At 44.7% G+C, this 19,209-nt stretch overlaps 1 protein-coding gene across 1 annotated transcript; it reads right to left on the reverse strand.

Moving 5' to 3' along the window:
* Positions 1 to 869: 869 nt before the first annotated feature.
* On the reverse strand, positions 870 to 16,080 carry CRNKL1 (crooked neck pre-mRNA splicing factor 1). Its single transcript, XM_080931690.1, has 14 exons — positions 15,936 to 16,080; positions 14,402 to 14,554; positions 13,850 to 13,941; positions 13,031 to 13,189; positions 12,342 to 12,517; positions 10,209 to 10,378; positions 8,923 to 9,093; positions 7,690 to 7,881; positions 7,115 to 7,174; positions 6,238 to 6,318; positions 4,774 to 5,013; positions 3,613 to 3,714; positions 2,968 to 3,216; positions 870 to 1,886 (listed from the first exon to the last, which is right to left on the reverse strand). Exons 1-14 carry the CDS (start codon positions 15,984 to 15,986, stop codon positions 1,710 to 1,712), a joined length of 2,073 nt encoding a protein of 690 aa, XP_080787816.1. The 5' UTR covers positions 15,987 to 16,080; the 3' UTR covers positions 870 to 1,709.
* Positions 16,081 to 19,209: the final 3,129 nt, after the last annotated feature.

The following is a 19,209-nucleotide window of genomic DNA, read 5'->3' on the forward strand; positions in this document are numbered from 1 at the left end:
GTAAGATTAGGGTTGCACAGAATGAACTGTTTGCTCTCTTGAGGAGGAATAACATTTCTTTCAACTTTACACCTGCCTATGCTTGTTATGAGCGGACTTTTAAGAGAAAAGTCACTAATTTTTTTCTTTATGTGTATGAGCAACATACAGAGAACTGCTCTGTCCTCCATCTTGAACATGCACGAACTCATGCACATTCAGTGACAGATTCTTTGAGTCTAGTACTGGTCTGGTGCCTGAAAAGATCTTTTGCTTACCTAGTAGTACTATTTTCTTGTAACTTCCAAAATCATCCCATTTTTAAGACTTAATTTAGTATTATTAAATAGCTTTAAATCCCTTAGATGGATATACTTACATTTAATAATTGGTTGTTTACTGATGGTTCTTATAAGTAGAAACCCATCTTGAAAGCCCTAGGCGGTGGTGAGCAGAAGAAAATATGGCTGTGACTTACAGGACAAGTAAAACAGGGCCTCTGAGGGTCGGCACGCTGTGCGGTGTGAGCAGATACTGGGACAACTGTTAAAGGTCAGTGGTTAGAGCTCACACATTTTAAGGCAGCTATAACTGCAGAATTCACAAAGCTTGGGACTAGCAGTGGTGCTACGGCAAATCATACTTAACAAAAGGTTACCATAATAAACCCAGGGTTTCCTGCCCTGAATACAGAGCACTGTGCCTCAGGATCCATGTATGCAGGCTGTTGTTTTAAACAAGCTACTATAAAACTCAACTCATTTGAGAGAAAAAAATGAAGCCAATATAAAGACTTAGGATCAAAAAATACAGTCACTAGAAACCAATTCACATATTTAGATATTATATAGCCCAAGTCCTTTATTTCTGTGAAGTAGACACATGACTAAAAAGGCGGGGGGGGGGGGGGAAGGTGTGCTGTTGGAACAAAATTGACACCAGCACATTCTTTTTCTGATGCAATTATCAGAACGAGGTGCCACCTCACTACTGCTGGTTTAACTGAAGACCAACTAAATGTACAGCCAGCACACAGAAGTGTCAGGACTTGTAGGGAGCTGCATTGTGCCGCGCCCCAAAGATGGCGCCGACCTCCGCGATGGTGAGCGCTCCCTGTGATAAACAATTCCTTATTTGGACGCACTTGCCTGGCTCCTTAACTTCCTCATGGTTACAACCTATCTGCAGTGCCCACATGGCAGCCTATGGTTTGCCAGTCTGGAGTATTTAGCCTGCTCCCTTCCCTCCCCCGGGAGCGAGCGGAGTCAGAAGCAGAAGCTGAAGAAGCTTGTTCAAGGATCCTGAATAAACTGCTCGAAGATCTTCCCCGGGTCGTGTCTTCCTTGCTGGTCAAGGTGGGGCTCAACACGGACTGGACCGAACTCAGGTTTTGTGGTTTTAAAGAGACAAATGAAAGCTAAAAGTGTCAGATGCATGTGACCATCATGATAAACCTGTGCCTGTTCCTAGACAAGTCTGCAGTTCCAGCTAAAGGATGTGCTAAAAGCACACAAATTCCTTCTAATAAAGACAATAGGAGCAAAAGCTAGAGACGCTTCGACTCAAAAAATTGTTAAAAAAAAAAACTTTCTTTACTTGCAAGTTCTCACCCATAGTTAATCCAAGAGCATTTTAAAAAATAATTCAAAGATGTCAACTCCTTACTGGATAAATATATAAAAACATCCAGAAGTCAAACTCTAAACTGTTATAAAAAGCAGTTACAACATTTAAAAAGATGAGGATTCACTCTCATCAATGTCCTTATCTGGATCCTGTTCGGCAGCTTCTCTTTCTTGTTGCTGTTTCTTCCAAAGCTTGGCCATCGCCAGAAGCTTGAGGTTGGGCTGGTTGGCAGCATCCTCTGGAAAGATGTAGTCGTAGTATTCTTCCCACCCGGCATCAGACTGCAGAAGTAAACAAGAGTTAGAGAGTGAGCAGACACACAGCTGGCCATGGTTCTTTCAGAAGGCGGAATGAAGAGTGTGTCTGAAACCTGGAGTCCAAACTCAACCAGTTACTGTAGAAAGCAACATCAGATCCTGCATAGACGGAACAAAGGGCTGAGCCTCAATGAGCCACAGCTCAGATGACGTTACTGCAGCAGCACGCTAGCTCACTGAGGAGGGACCAAGGAAGAAAGCCAGCCATCTAAGCACAGTGGCTCCAGAGGCCATCAGACATGCAGTGCCTCAACCCACCTTCCAGCTGTACATTTACAATGTATAGAAATTGTGTCCTAGGGGCTAGAGAGGTGGCTCAGGTGGTAAGAGCACTTGTTGGCTAGGTCTCTGGCTCACAATCACCCAGCAGCTTCAGTTCTAGGGACCCAGTATCACTTTGTGATCTCCAAGGGCACCAGGTGTGCATGTGGTACACATGTACCATGCATGCAAAACACTCAAATCATTTTTTCAAAATCTGCGTTCTTATTTAGTAGCAGAGGACACATAGCTGTGTATTATCTGGACTCTTAGCTCTTCTTCGTTCCGATTGAGCATGGCTGTTACTTCCTAATATTGTCCTAAAACAGAGGCTCTCCTCGTCTACTTCCCACCCATCAGCTGCCAGGCTTTTAAAACCCACTAGATCTTCAACCTGAGTCTCACAGGTCTACCGTATGAGACGGCAGCACTCCAGTCATGTGTAAGTCTTCAGTGATTCCCACCAGACTTGTTCTACCCTACCAAGCTTCAGGACTGGCTCCTCTCTAAAAGGCGAAGCTCCCCCACCCCACCCTGTCACACTCTCAACAAACAGCAGGCTTCGTATAATTCTTAGACTCCACCTTCACTCAGAAGTCTTTGACCCCTGCATGTCCCTCCCATTTCCAACCTTGGCTGTTTTCCTAGTAGCCAGACAAGAGGCTCCTTATCCAGGTGTCTATGTCTGCTTTTAAGAATGTCCAAATACTTCCAAGTACAGATTTCAAAGTCTGTGTTTCTACTCCTTTGACATGAGGAACGAACCCCAGTACTGAGCCCTTACCCCATCGTCGGCCTGGACCTTTCTTCTCTTCTTGACCTTTTCTGGCATGAGTTTGTCTACTCTCTCCTTGTCTGATACTGTTCCAAATTCATCTTCAAAACTTCGCCAGGATTCCAGCAGCATAAGCCTTTCTTCTTTTTCTTCACAGTTTCTCATGGTTTTGTTAGCTTCTTCATAAATCTGTCTGCATTTAGCCACACTTCCTTCTTTCCCAGAAGATAACTCAAACTGAGCAAAACTGATCCATACCTTAAAAAAAAAAAAAAAAAAAACAGAACGAAATTAACCAGAAGACAGAAAGAGTGATCATATAGTTTCTCCAGTCCATGATGTACCCACTGATAATGTGCCACAGGCTGGTATGTTAAGCATATGCTTCCGTGTCAGTAGGAAGCAGTCTTCTGCTTCTAGGTGTCTGACATAGTTTTAAAATTCTGGAAAAATGTTTAACTTCTTTAAACCTGTGATGCCCAAGAGACTCATGTGCAACATAAACAATCATCTGGTAGGTATAAGTTTACTATTCTTAAGTCCTCTGAGAACAACAGATTCTAAGGACAAGAAAGTCATTTAAAATAGTTTGCCTACAAACATCAAAACTGCTGTACAAATAAAATGGGAGATTATTGAAAAAGTACAGGGTACCTTGACGTGCTGTGTGCGCTGAAGCAATTGCCGGTAAAGGTTTCGTGTTCTCTCAGTTTCTTCCTGCTCAATCTCAAAATCAATATATGATTTCCAGAGTACCTAGGAAAAAGAATAGGTCAGTCTCAGCACTAAGAAAGCCACATGCCCTATAGTTCAGCCATCCTGACCTACATCCAGGAACAAAGACTCAACAGACAACATGTGGATGGTAATACTAGCATTTAGAAGCCTGACAAAATGTAACTTGAATTTTAGAAAGAAAAAAGGGCTCTGGGTTCAGGTTTACATTACTTTTAAATGTTTAACAACCAAAACTTGTGAAGAATTGCAGGTACTTTCATGCCGCCCATGCAGGTTAGCTTTTAGGGAGAAAGCAGGCCAGATTAGCAACTGTTCTTACCAGTCTCTTGTTACTTGAGTTAAAAACATTAAGATTTATTTATGTGTACAAGTGCTCTATCTGCATGTACACCTGCATGCCAGAAGGGGGCATCATATCACATTGTAGTCGTTTGCAGGCCACTATGTGGTTGTCAGGAATTGAATCCAGGAGCTCTGGAAGAACAGCTAAGCTGTATCTCCAGCCCTGAGCTCAAAAACATTAATTACCCACCAGTCACAAGAACAAAACCGGGCAAGGACAAGGGAGCTGTCAGTCTAGGGTAGAGGGCGGGGCCACACAGCAGTGTAGGAAGCCTTGCACAAGACTGACTGGAGGCCAGGGCAGTCCTGTGGCTTCTGTGAGACCTCAGTCGGGCCTTGCAGTGGCTCAGCACTTCCTGTGGCTTAACTATTGCTGGCAGGCCTGCAGCCCTAGCAACAATCCAGGAAGATCATGTTTCAGTCAAAACTACCCTAAGGGCAGAGATACGTAGTCTCCACCCCCATTTCCTATGTTCCAGATGTGGGGCCTACAGCTGGTTCCTTACCCAGGCTGGTCCTCTTTGTCCCCTTTACCCTTCTTTCCCTGTTAGCTGTGTGGGGATTGTTCTGACACTCCCCTGTTCACTTTCTTATTCAACAAACAGCAGAATCCTAATCAGAGTGGAAAAGATGATACTATTATAATAGTTGGGTCATTTTTATACTGTGTTTAGATGGTTAGCTAAGGAGGAAAACTTGAGAAGTATTTAAAATCTATTCAACTTGGGATCTCACCTCTGGCATATCCAAGCGTGGCTGGCTGATGGCTAATTCGTAGATTGCTCGAGCTCTCTCAATATCACCAAGGATTGTCTCTAATTCTGCAAACTTAATCCATGAGGTACAATTTTCAGGTCCAAATTCCAAAAACTTTTCATAAAGCTTCCTGCATCTGTCAAATTCTCGAAGCTGCAGTTCCAGTTCTATGTAACCTTTGAATAACTTGTTCTTTGGACATTTGCCTATGGATGTTCCCTGGAGAAAGAAGGGCCAAGAGCACTGTTACCCTCAAGGTTCATCCGTAGTCCTTGTGAATGTGTCCTAGTGGCTCTCTGCTGCAGTCAGCATAGCAGGCCTCCGATGTGTTGTCCATCAGTCCACTCGCTCACAGGGCCTGTGCTCACGGGGCCTGTGCCCGCTGGGGCCTGTCTGGTCAGCTACAGACTATTCTGCAGAATTACACGACTGGATTCTATACCTCCCCAGGATCCCCTAAAAAATATGCATGTCAAACACACAAACCTTTAAATAAAAGGTAATCAAGTCTGACTTACTACTACCCACAGGAAGCATAATTTATCTGAAGGAAAAGTGTATATATATATATATATATATATATATATATATATATATATATATATATATACACACACAGTAATTTATCCTACGGAGACATTTTATGACAAATTATGAGGAAGGTGTAGTCAGACTGATCTCAGACTACTAATCTGGGGATAGATCTTGTTTTGTTTAAAGACAAGGGTTTCTCTGTGTGGCTTTGGTTTTCTAGGAACACACTGTGTAGAACAGGCTGGCTGTGAACTCAGAGACCCGCCTCCTGAGCCTCTCAAGCACAGGACTGAAGACGACCAGCCCTGGGATTAAATGCTGCCTTTGCATCTCTTGACAAGTCCACACACACACACAACACACCTTGATCATACCCACCCCAGGTCCCCTCGCATTCTCCTCTAACTCCTGCCCGCCTTTATGTCACACCAAGTGCAGGCAGTTCTGCCTGCATGAGCACGGACAGCCCACCAGCAGCTACAGCCCGGAAGAAAATGTGCTTCCCCTCAGCAGCCACCAGCTGTCAGTGGCCCTGTTCAAGTCATGCCACGTCCAGAAGACACTTCCCAACCCCACCCATCCTGTTCTTTCTTCTACCTCTTCTCCAGTGGCCCCTGAGCCTCGAAGGGCTGTGTAAGGCCCATATTTACGTCCCACTTAGAATGAGCGCTCAGCAGTCACTCATTCTCAAAGCACAGCGTGGTCTGAGTTTTCTAATGTGTCTATATAAAAGATAGATTTCTGTTGTCCCCCCACCCTCCGTATTCCTTCTCCTTTCTTTTCTTGAGAGCAGGGCTGGCCTTCATGGTGTATGCACTACACCTTGCTTTGCTGCTTTTCAGTAGGAAATGAAGCATTTTAACTGCCTCATGAAACTTAATGAAACATGCCAATCCTTTCTTTACTTACCAAAGCTCTTCTGGCAAACGGCAGGTTTTTCTGTCTTATTTCAAACTGTGCATAATATAGCCACATTTTGGCAAATGTGAACTACAAAACACAAGCACAGAAAGATCTGGTTTAAGAGGTGCATTTAAAATTAATTTAAATTAACCAAAAGCTCCTGGTAAAATTTCAGGGTGAGGGATGCGCTTCGTTTGCTTTGAGCAAAGATGGCAGTTATCAACAGTATGTTTGGCATATTTATACCTAGAGGCTGGTGAAATGGCTCAGGGGATGATGGTACCGGCTCTCAAGCATGACCCTTGTGTTTATTCTCCAGGACCTACGTGGACAGAACCCACTCCCCAAAGCTGTGTTCCATGGCACATGCGCACCCTCCTCCCATAAATAAAAATTATACAATGACTACATGCGGCATGGCATGGCAGCCTCTGCTTTAAACGTTTTATGGGATGCTTATAACTTGGTAAATATCCTGTTTCTAAGAACTCAGTTCAATCAGCACTGCTAAAGCAGGACTTTGTGTTTTTCATCTTGGGAAATTCGATAGAGAAAAACATCTTAACATTTGCAAAAAAGCCATGTGTTCAATCACACAAGCAGGCTCTTCGTTTCAAAAGGTCCACTTGGAATCTATGTATGTGTTCTGCCTCCCTTCCTCTGACCTGCCTCTGCATCCCCACACTCCCTTGGATGTCTACACTGGGAACTGCATTACTGACCTGTCATACAGTCTGTTCTATGACCCAGACAGTAGGGTGTTTCCTCAGGCAAACACCGCATCGCCTGTCTAATATTTTCATGGTGCCACTCACTTGAAAATTCAATTGATACATATAATTTTATCAGTAGTAAAACAAGATTTTGCTCCAGCAAAGTGTACCTTTTTGTGAGGAATGAGTTCCAAAGATGCTTGATATACCTGCCTTGTCCTCTCAGGATCCTGTATTGATATAAAAATAGATAAATTAATAACGCTAATACTTATTGTATCAATCAATTCCATACCTACAGTAAAAACAAACCTTCATTTCTCAAGATGTTATTTTTAAATATTGATTTTTTATGATTAAAAAATAGCAAGTACTTTTGATCATTAAACTTTTTTCTAAGAGTAACTAACAATGTGGCACCCAAGCTTGAATGCATCAGTGTAGAAAGGCCTTAGGCCAACAGCGAAAAGATGTTATCTCAGTGAGCAGAGTCTTTACCTATTACCTACATCAAAATGCCACTCGATTTTTCAATCTGACCATGATCTCTGTGATAAGGCACATTGTCAGGGAATTATATGTGATTAAATGGCTTCACTGGTCATCTTTTCAAGCTTTATAATGCTATCTCACAGGGCCTCAAGGTTTTAAAACAAAACACCACCACGTCTGAACAGGCACAGTTAGGTCTGTGGCTCTCACTGGGGTAGGAGTCTCCATGGTCGCCCCGCGCTGGCCGTCTCACCTTGGCCTCCAGCTCTTCATAGAGTGCGTAGTTAACCCAGAGGTAGATGTAGCGCTTCCAGTGCCTCTTCTCCTGGATGGGCGGCACGTTGGCAATGGCTCTCTCGTAGACTTCCCGCACGGCGTCAGCCTCCGCACCGCTCTCCACCAGGCGTAAATAATCAAACCACGCGTCATAGTTGTGTGGATTAGCCTAGAAAACACGCATCGCGACCAGTAAAGACAGAGCCAAGGGCTAGACCTCACAGGCTGTCAGACTGTGAGGAGACACCAAACTTGCTGGATCTTAGCAATTTTCCCCTTTAGATCTTTACCTGCTATCTCATTTTTAAAAAATCATGCCTGAGACTGTACAAAAGGAAGATGAAAGGTGAGGACCTCAAAGCAGAGATTCTTCCCTCTGCTGCTATCATGTAAGAGACCTGCTTGATACTGACATGCCATTGTTCTGAGACAGGGTCTCTCTCACATCCTACCTTCAACTCAGGGTAAGTATCTTGCCTTGGCCTCCCCAGTCTTGGCACGAAATCAGCTTCAGCTACTGTACATAGCTTTCAACTTGTATATGTATATCTCTACATATATGGCTGCTAACCATTATGTTGACAATGAAAGTACAGTGGGTATATATCAGACTCTGTATCAGGAAACCCACCTTTCAGATAACAGTAATTTTTTTCTGAACACATTTTACTGACCTACCACTTAACAGCAGACTTAATCCTTTGCTAGGAGCTACCTCAATCTGACTAAGCAAAAGGTGCACAGAACAGTGAGGGGAAATACTGTAATCTTTAGCTGAAATCAAAATGGTATATTACAGAGCTAAGAACAGACTGTCTACTGTAGGTCTCTTGCTCATGCAAAGCAGGTGTTTGGAACCATCTCTGACCCTCCCCCTCCTTTTCCAAAAATGAGCTCAAGTATATGCCAAATTTCAGGCATGGACTTGATATGAAACCTAGGCTGGCCTCGAAGTAACAATTTTTCTGCCTCTATCTCCCACGTACTAGGATCCACATTTCTTCATCTTGCTGTTAAAGGTGCTTGCGTCTGGGAATTGCACAGTAAATCCAAGCATGGCTTGCTCTCCTTTCTACCAACCACATTTACTCTAATTTGCCTGAAATGGCTCAAGTCTGTCAGAGGCGTCAAGAGAGTCATCAGTAGCCCCACTTGCCATTTCTTATGTGTGCCAGATGAATTCCACATGAACATCCACAGCAGCACCCACCTTCACTTCTTCTTCATACTGGAATCTCCGTTTGCTCACGATGATGTCTTCTATGCCCCTCCGGTCACCAAACTTCTTCTCAAAGATGGTATAGTTTTTAAAGAGTTCTTGAGCCTCTTGTTTTGAAATCCTATCCAGTGCATATTTGTAGATAACTCGTACCCTTTCAAACTAAAAGCAGGTAGAAAGATTATCATCTAAAACATAATCTCATTTTAGTCTCACCTTGAGAATAACTAAAACCTATTATTTATAAATTAATATGAGGCCTTGATCAGAAAATATTCATATTTAATAAAACAGTTCTATACTTCATCGTTCTACACTAACATTTCCATATTTAATACTGTCATAAAGCTTCTCCATCCTGGATCCTTCCCCAGGATGGTAGGCTACACCTCCATGGCATGCCTGTCCACACCCAAAGCCCCATGAGTCTGCCTTGGCTCCTCTCCTTCACTGACTCTTTGAACAAGTGTCAATCTATTTTTAATTTCTTTACGACTGCCCTTTTCTCTTCTCCCCTGCTGCTGACCCACCTCCTTTTCTAACTGATAACATTTTAAAATCTCATTTGGATTCCCTGTTTTTATCACCTGCTTCCTTAGTAGTTAGTGTTCATGATCAAACCCAGAACTTGACCCCTGTTGCAAGTGCTCTTCCACTGAGCTTATCCTCAGCCCTCCCCTGGCTCCACTATTGCTATGCCCCTACCCTGTTCCAAAATGCTTTCATATACTAGCCAGAAGGTCACTGAAATACTGTCCAGTCACTGTCCCATCCCACAAATCCCTCTAATCTGTGTGTCCTAGAAAGAATCTGACCCTCCAATCCTATTCTTTTCTGAGTACACCACGGGGCATCTACGTTTCCATGGTACATTGTTCCCTCTGCTTGAGGGCACTGGGGCTTTGCCTCCCCAGCTCATTGTCTCTGAGACCCCTGGATCAATCAGGACACCAAGTGACTCTCAGCAGGTTATACTTTTGTCTATGTACTGTGCCGGCTTCAAAGTTAAGTTTCTGTTGCCACAGCCTGAGTCAATCCTCAACATTCTGGGAGTTGGGATTGCAGGCTTGTGCAGACACCTAACACCAGGCATTCATATTTAAAGGTGCAATTTTCACACAAAGCAGAATGAAATTAAAACAGTCATCATACATGAGCACTCAGCTCCAATGTAGAGCTCAGTAATACATGCCTGTTCTGTATTGAATTATGTTTTTGTACCTAGAAAACATTTTCTCTCTGGATAAGCAAATAGAGATGAACTCATTGTGACTTACCTCTTTCTGATTTTCCTCGAATTTAGCAAAGGCCACATAGAGGTGTTCGTCCATGTGCTCATCCCCAAAAAACTCAACTGCTCTCTCGTAGACTTTCCGCGCATGGGCAAAATAAGCGTGCTTCTCTTCAAACCGAGCATACTTGATCCAGTTCTTCACGGCAGGGTGCACTAGCACGAGTGTGGGGAGTCAAGGAAAGAGCCAGCACAACCACACAGCTGGGCCGGAAGGCAGCACGCATGCACAGCACACACCAAAGGGCCATAACCTCCCACCTCCAACAACTCAAAACACAGCTGGGGACCAACGCACAGGGGGCTGGCCACTAACCCTCGAGGTCAGGCCCGCCTGCTCATCTGCTGGCCTGCGGCGCTGACTCAGTGATGTAGCAGTGGGACAAACCTGAGGCCAAAGAAAACCTCAAACCACATGATCTTCAACAAGTTGACTGTCTCAGTGTTTTCACGGGTGGAAAGGGAAAAATCGTACCAACTTCTCTCATCATAGCTTTATTAAATGAGGAAATGTTAGTGCTTTCTGGACAAAGAACAAGGTCAATACAAAGTACCTATTATATGAAACGCTCAGTACAGCAGCCTACCCACAAAGAAAGAACTGCCACAAAAAGAAAGCTGCTCTAAAGCTAAAGAGAAAGTCCTCACTTGCCATTTTATTAACAGAGCACATGGCCTTCCATGAAGAAGTCAATTAATTTCCACAGTGAAAATACATTCAAGAGTAGCAAAGATGTTAAGAACATCAGTTCCGAGACTGATTTCTGGGGTCAAATACCCCTATGTCACCGCCTGAGACCCTGGTGAAGTTGCTTAATCAGTCAATTTCCTTACGTAGAGTGGAGAGGTTCCTATAGATCAGGGTCCTCACAAGCACTGACAACATTAAGTGCATAGGATCTCATCTGCTACAAACCAAGCCTGTGGCAAGCCACTACTGAATGAGAAGAGACAACTGAGATCTTAACGTTGCACAGTAAGGTTCTCACTGCTTACAGCAGCTCTAGAAAGCCAGCAACAACTCTTGTCACTGAGTGCCAAACCACTGGTCCTAGGAGGAATGTGCATACATCCCCACAGACCATAGTTCAATTCTAAAACCAGCACATCCTATTACGTGTGTGTGCACACGCATGCACACATGTGCATGGGTGGAAGAGGCCAGAGCCTGACATCGGTATCTTAGTCTTACTCACTCAACCAAGTGGCCCTCCTGCCCCGCCTCCCCAGTACTGGGCTCACAGATATATGCTGGGCGCAGCTTTTCACATGCACACTACAGATTCAAGCGCAGGCCTTCGTCAACTATGTTGCCTGCTATGTGTGATGTGGTTAAGAGCATCAAGCGGCTAGCTTCCGGCTGTCCCTCTATGGCTGCCGTAACCCTGTTCCGCTGGTTTCAGAGAGGGAGAGCTCCTGTGGACATGGTGCGGGTTGTTCCTGCCTTCACTCAGGCACCACGATATACTGCTGAGTGACACAAAATGTTCACTGTTCCACACACGTCTACAAATGGCTGCTAAAGCACAGCAACTATTATTTGGGGGCTTCCAATAAACTTTACCAAGTGTGGCAATTTACAAATAAGGTGATGAGCATCACACATCCGTCTCTGACAGTGCTTTCGCAAACACCATCTTCTAGTTGTTAACATTGGCTTCTTTTCTATAGTGAGTTTAGCTGAGGCCTAAACTCAGGGCCTCAACCACGCTAGGCATGAGCTCTGTCCATGGGTATATATAGACTTCACCATGTTCAGTTGTAATTCTTCTTCTATAGAAAAGACACACAGGCTCAAGGAACTAGATGACTCTGGACTCGCTGGTAAGCAGTGAGCCTCCGATGACCTCTATTAGCAGTGCTAACAACCAACACAGACCTCTGGTTCTAGCAGCCAGGACTTTGCAGAAACCAAAATGAATCCACAACATCACTGGAAAGACCCAAATGACCCAGTCTGCCCATTTTATCTGACCAGTTCTAGCCCCACAGAAAATCGCTAGTGACAAAACTTGCCTTCCTGGCCTCCAACGTCACACTGATAGCTACATGTCTTCTCTGTGACATCTTTTTGGGAGGTAGGTGCCCAGGATAGCCAGAGAGCACAAACACCTCATTCAAAGGATATAGCGTTCATAAATGGTGCGGGCCCGCTCCACCTCTTTGTACCTCAGCTCGAAGTTGATATAGGAGTGCCAGGCCTGCTCCTCAGGCTGCCATTCCATCCAGCGCTCAAACACCTGGCGAGCACCAGCGACATTGCCCAGCATCTCCTCCATGTATGTGTATTTGTACCTGACACAGAACCATCCAAAGACGCTTGCTATGGTCAAGACGATTCGGAGAAAGAGTAAAGCTGTGACATTTCTAATGCTCTGTTAAATGCAAAGGTGTTTTGTTCTCAAGACAGGATTTCTCTGTGTAGCCTTGGCTATCCTGGAACTCTGTAGACTAGGCTGGCCTCGAACTCAGCTATCCATCTGCCTCTGCCTCCCAAGTCCTGGGACTAAAGGTGCATGACACCACTGCCTGGCTGATTTTAAGTCTCATCTTTCCAAGATATTTAAGCAAGTGTTTGCTTATTAAAACATAAACCTGAAAAAGAATTAACCAGGGGGGAAGGAGGCTTCATTAAGAAGTTTCTTATTAGTAAAAAATTGTACTAAACATTTAAGTCTGATTACATAGCTCTGGAACATTAGAATTATGACTCACAGATAATGAGACATTTAAAAAAAAGCATATTCTTTAAAAAGTAGAATGTAATATTACAATTCTATAATGTAACAGATACAATTAGCAGCTCACCAGAACTGGTTGACGCGTGGCAGAGTTGTTATGGCGCGATCCCAGATATTCCGGGCATGGTTGACCTGGCGGTTCTTCATTTCCATTTCTGCGTATTTCAGCCAGAGTGTGATATTCCGGTAGTCGACGTCTAAGGCACGCTCGTATATGGATCGAGCCCTTAACAAACGAGATATAGAGACCATCAAAGGAAGCACCTAGGAGACGTGCAGCAGCCGCTTCACACTACCGGCAGTGCCCTCCTATGCTGTCAGGCGTCTATCATGGGCTAACTTCTGCTCATAAAAAGACATTCTCAAGTTAGCGTGCAATGATTTCATAATGTCACGAGGAGTACACTCAAGATCTGGGCAAGAAGCAGAGAGGGGAATGGCAAGTTCGGTTGTAGGAACTCCACAACAGAGAATGGAAGGGATAGCTGTAGTTTGTTCAGAAGTCAAGGTTGGCAGAGAAGGTGCCTTCAAGGGGTGAAGGCGGACAGCAAACAAAGGGCTCAGTCAAGAGCAGTGGTGTGCTCAGGGATTGGCAAGGGCACGGTCACTGCAGAGTGCCCACGGCACCAACGGCTGGTCAACAGGAAGTGAAGGCCACCCACCATTTTTATCTTGACAACAGATTTCAGGAGAACACTTCTGGTCTTGGAACAATTATTTTGAAACAATATCCGATTAACACAGGAATCATGAAATGCTGTTCTTTAGACAGGAGAACCTCCCGCGACACTCCCAGGAAAGGCGGGAATTACCACGCAGTTCAGTTCCTGCTTCACCCCTCCTGGGCTCTCACCTGCTCGCCCACACACAGTCCTGGCAACCTCACCTTTGGATTTCCTTCAGACTTTCCTCCCATTGTGCGTATTTTATCCAGTTGCTAATCACAGTCCTATTTTTTCTTATGTTATCTTCAAAGGTCTGAAAAGCAAAGGGGGAACGGGGAGAGTTTATTAAAGAGAAAAGCGGTTTGCTTTCCCTTGTAATATACATTATTCGATTTACTTTTTCTAAGAGAAATTGTATCCTAGATGGGGAGGAACAAGAACCTTCATCCGGAAGGATGACAATGACAGGTGTCTGAAGTTTATGGAGACAACAAGAAAAATGTAGGTGTATCTATTGGAAGGTACTTTAATATATTCTATTCTCATCCTTATTAAGAACGAGAATGTTAAGACGACCTTTAACATGACCTTCAAGTGCTCAGCACTTCACAGAATTTTACATATAGCTTCCACAATATTAGTGGATTAAATGATCCCAAATACTAGCCTGAGGTCGATCACATAGGCTCTTTCGGAGTCGTCCCCTAGGCCCTCGCTCCGACTGCGAGTGTCAGCTTGGATGGGTGCGCACAGTTCACTCCTCACAGACTCACCTTCCTTTTCCGCAGTTTGTAGTCATTCAGTTCTTCTTCATCTGTGATCTTCTGCTGAGGCGGAGGTGGGAGGAGCTCGAGCTCTCTCTCCTTGGCTTCTCTCAAGAGCTGCTCGGCAGTTATCTGCACCTCTGCTGGCGCTTTGTTTTTCACCTTCCAAGGAAAAGACATGTTCCTATTTTGGGCAGTGTTTTCCACACAAGATCTTAAAGACCCTTGTCTCCAGGACATAAACTTCTCAAGAGTGAGTCCAAGATGCCAACTATGAATGACATCTCCAATTTTCCACGAGGCGGAACCGGGGGCCAGAGGGAAAATCGCACTGTCTCCTCCTTACAACCTGCATAGAGAACTTCTCTACTTATTTTAACCCCTCTAGTGGGCACCATGACATTTTAGGCCAATTGAAACCTTTTTTTAAAACTAAGTCTCCATCATTAACCCATAAGCTTTTACAGTGTGAAGGTAGCATTCCAGCACAGTAGCTACAAGACAAACGTGTTCAAGGTAGACGGCCCCTAAGTGCAAGTATACTGTTCTAATTTGCTTTTTTACTGCTGTAATACAACAACATCACTAATAAAAGAAACCTGGCTTACGGGGCTGGTCAGAGCCCATCAAGAAAGGAAGTCAGGGCAGCCGGAGGCTTCTAGGCTACGCTCAGTTGGCTCTTACCACGCTGTTTCACCTGCCCAGGTGTGGCACTGCCCAAGGAGAGTGGGCCTCCGCATCAATCAGTAACCGGGAAAATGCCCCACACACTTGCCTACAAGCAATCTTACCGACGAAATTTCCTAGTCCAGGCTCCTCTTCCTAGATAACTTTACCTTGTGTTAAGCGGTCAAAAACCTAGCCAGCACACATACACAGAATGTGCTTTTAATGACTCAGGATAGGGGGGAAAAGCTACCACATTAGCCTTTTACAATAATTACACGTGGAAATAAGCACTTGTCTCAAGACAAAAGGGCCCTATAAGAATCAAACCAGAGAAAGATAGTATGCTAAATACAAGACGACACTTATTAAGCATTGGTGAAGTATCAACAGCCGTTGGAAATAGAATAATTTACTGTCTAACCCAAATTATGCCATTGCATAAAGCCTACCCTCTCCCATTCCCTCCACTGTCTAACTTTCAAGCAGCCTTCAAGTGTTAGCTTCCTTCACAAAGTTTGCCCTCAAGTTTACTGGCACCCTCCGGTTCTTGCCTATGGTACAGTCTACGGTACTTGGCTACGCCTATCCATATAGCTCTTCCTCCAGGTTTACTGGAGCACTGTCGCCTCGAGTAAAGTAGGGGATCCTCAGAGACTAGGAAAGCAAAGAGTTTACGGAACCGAACCGATGCTCTGCATCACAGTACCACCCTGGAACGAAGGCTGGGCAGACGCGAGACGAACTCGGAGTGACAAGACCCCGTGCGGCTTCAGTGACCACCTGTCTTCTTGGACCGAGGCACAGAGATCGCTATCCTGAATCTCTGGTGCCCGACACCGCAGATGCTGTGCTGGGGCTCCTCGCGATCGCCTACCTTGGCCACTTTAGGAATTCGCTGTTTCCCGGCCGCCGTAGAGGCCGCCATGACTGCAGCCGCGGAACGGGAGCGACCCTGGCTCACACCCGGACTTGAGAAACGCGCTCCAAGCACGGGCCCGAACCAGAGCCGGCCCACAACAAACTAGATCCCGGAACCGGAACCGGAACTTGCGGAGGCGACCTTCGACCGCCCTACGAGTCAGGGGAAACGCTGCGTCGTTTCCGTAGCAACCGTGTGCGCGTCCTTCTCTGAAGCAGCACAGGCGCTGGAGCTGCGGGTGAGGTGGGTGGGCTGAGCTGCAGAGACACGGGACTCGGGCGGCGAGGGCTCACCAAGGTCCGTCTCTGGGATGCGTGCAGTTGTAGGCAGTGGTACCTGCGAGCGGTGTAGAACCCATCTCGGTTGTGGAAACTCGGGGTAGAATGGAAGAGCGCGGAGGAAACTACAACTCTGCAAACAGCTGCCCTGAAAGCGGTGCATGTTGGGATTTGTAGTCTCGGAGTTCCCGCCCCCTCGTCTCGGGCTTCTAGATTGGGCCGAATTAATGATCTTGAAACGTCGATTTTTTTTTTTTAATAGAGGTATTTTTGAAACAAGATGTTAGAGAAAGGTGGAAATTAGTAGCAATTTTTAGTCTGTAAATTTGTTTTTATTATTTCAATTCTGTTCTCCTTAATGTCTATAAAACGATAGAAATACCTATTTCCTTAAGATTAAAAAGAAAATCTGTCTATGTAGAGTGTTCGCTAGATGTTAGTATGCATAATATCTGACTACATTCAGAAACAGAGTCATCTAGCATATAGTTTAAGATAATTTTTTTAAAATAAAAAATTTGAGATATGACAGCAAAATTGGGAAGGTGAGCTTCTCCTACTGTTTTTGCCCACCCACAAAGGGCTTTCTATTATCCATCCCCATTCCCCACCCCCAGGGTGGTTCTTCGTCGTCTGTTTGAATTTACACTGACACATTACCAGTTAAAGGGTACTGCTACAGTTCACTCTTGTACAGTTTGAGATTTAGGACAAAGGCAAGACAGCCTGTATCTGCTGTCTCAGTAATCTGCAGAGTTCCAAGCCAAATCCTCAGGGTACCACATGCTCCTCCTCCTCTCCCTCCAGCCTTTGTCTATCAATGCTTAATTTTTAAAGCGTTTTTTAAAAAATTATTCTTTTCGAGTTTTGTGTTTACATCATAATTTTTCCCAGATCTACCCCACCCCCTATTCACCCAAACTTCGTGTCTTTTTGTTTTTTAACATTTTAAGACCAATTTGTGTTGCCCAAAAATTCTTGGATATGTGGTCTTCTATTGGAGCCTGGTCAACTTAGCAGAATGCTATACTCTTAGAGAAAACTCATGCTTGCCAGCAGCTAAAAAGGACTATTTTCTCCGCTGCTGGGTGTGGGATTGTGTGCCCAACTCACATGTGGGGATTTGGTCTGGCTTGAGTTGGCACAGGTTCTGTGCTGTGCTGCTATGTCCAGATGTTCTGTAGCCATCACACGCTGCCTCCTCTCTGACAGCCATCCCCCAGCCTTGGGGGATGAGGAAGTAGGACACTGGCCTAGGTAGCAGGGGTGGGTTGACCTATTTTTTAATGTCTCTGTAGGTCTTTGTAGATGGTTGGAGTGGTATGTCTCTTCACATTGGTGTCTTTCATTTAGTAACATGCATTTAAGCTTCTATCTTTATTAGAGGCTTAATTAAATCCTTATAAGTTTTTTTTGTTATTGGTGGTGATGATGGTGATTTGTTTGTTTGCTTGTTTTTTGTGTTGTTTGTTCTCTGGGACAAGGTTTTACTGTGTAGCCCTAGCTGTCCGGGAACTTCTAGAGATCTACCAGCGATTGCCTCCCAAGTAGTGAAATTAAAGGCTGGTACCGCCACACCTGGCCACAGATAATTGTTTAAGGAATTTCCATAGTTGCCCAAGTCTAGTATTTGGAAAGAAATATGTAGCCATGATATCACATCTACTCTTTCCAAATTTTTTTGTAATCTTTTCAAACTACAAATGAGTGTAGCCAATATCAAAATATCTGCCACAGCTCTAAACTGTGCCATCCGAATATTCAACATCAATTAATCTCCAAAACATGAAATTCATTGCGATTACTTTAGCTGCGCTCTTTAAGTTAAACCACCCGATAGGCTAAGAGCTGCTAAAATAAGAGAGAATGGGGAACAGTAAGCTAATACCCCACATTCTGGAGATGTTGCCTAGATACCAAGGTTTTCTTGTCTTTGAAACATGAAGTGCTTCCATTCTGAATCCACGGGTCCACTAGGCAACAGCTGGGCGGAGCTAAGGACGCACACGTTATCTAGCTAACCACACAGTCACCACAACACCACGGCAGCACAACACAGATCACGTCACACTTGGGGACCTGCTTCCCTCCCACCCTGCTCTATGAAAGGTGGAAGTCCTGCTTGTACTCAGCTCTGGGCTGTAGGAACAGTCGGACAGCTTCATTGGCCACTTATCATTGTAAAATAGGAAACTTTTATTTTTAAATGAATGAATTGACATTTTTGATACCTCTCCATTTCTGTAAGCTTGGGCAACATAGAGCTATCTCCAGGAGCTGTTAGCTGATAGGACTCTGTAAGCCTGTGGCTTTGGTGGTGTGAAGGTCAAGAGAGGACGCCAGCCTGCCACTCTGCTGTTGTCCCAGGGTTTAGTTAACTCCATCTTACACTTTTCACTGAAGATTTGCAGTTAAGGGAAACCAGTACAGGTTTGATCTGAATCCCCAAGGAATAATGAGGAGAGGGGACCTTTGCCCACAGAGCCCACGGTGGGGAATGGCAGAGGCAGTGCTGGCCTGAGAGGCCTATGTCTTTATTTCTGACCACATGTGTATGGCCTCAGCCAATCCACTTTTCCCCTTGAGTTTTGGTTTCCTCAAAAGGGGATGAGATAGGAGAAGAGGCCTTTGGTCCAGTGAAGGCTCGTTCTCCCAGCCTAGGGGAACGCCAGGGAGCTGAAATGGGAGAGGGGGGGTTGGAAGAGGGAGCACCTTCATGGAAGGAAGTGGAGGGGGAGGGGGTGATGGGGGACAGATGACAGAAGTGTAAATACAGGGAATATCAATTAAAAACCATCAAAAGGGGGGTGGCAGATGAGCACAGTCCATTTCATCTTCAGGGCCCTGCAGCATTCAATTTCTTTGGAATATCTAAGCTTAAAAAAAAAAAGTAATGGGATGCATTTTGTGATAAAAATCACACATGCTATATAATTCCATTTATACGATGA

Source organism: Micromys minutus, assembly GCF_963924665.1.
Source record: "Micromys minutus genome assembly, chromosome: 17".
NCBI lineage: Eukaryota > Metazoa > Chordata > Mammalia > Rodentia > Muridae > Micromys > Micromys minutus.

Coding starts and splice junctions, on each gene's coding strand:
- CRNKL1 (XM_080931690.1), bottom strand. CDS start 15,986: ATGGCGGCCTCTACGGCGGCCGGGAAACAGCGAATTCCTAAAGTGGCC. Junction 14,555..15,935: donor GAATTCCTAAAGTGGCCAAG/GTAGGCGATCGC, acceptor TTTCCTTGGAAG/GTGAAAAACAAAGCGCCAGC. Junction 6,319..7,114: donor AACTCATTCCTCACAAAAAG/GTACACTTTGCT, acceptor TGTGTTTTGTAG/TTCACATTTGCCAAAATGTG.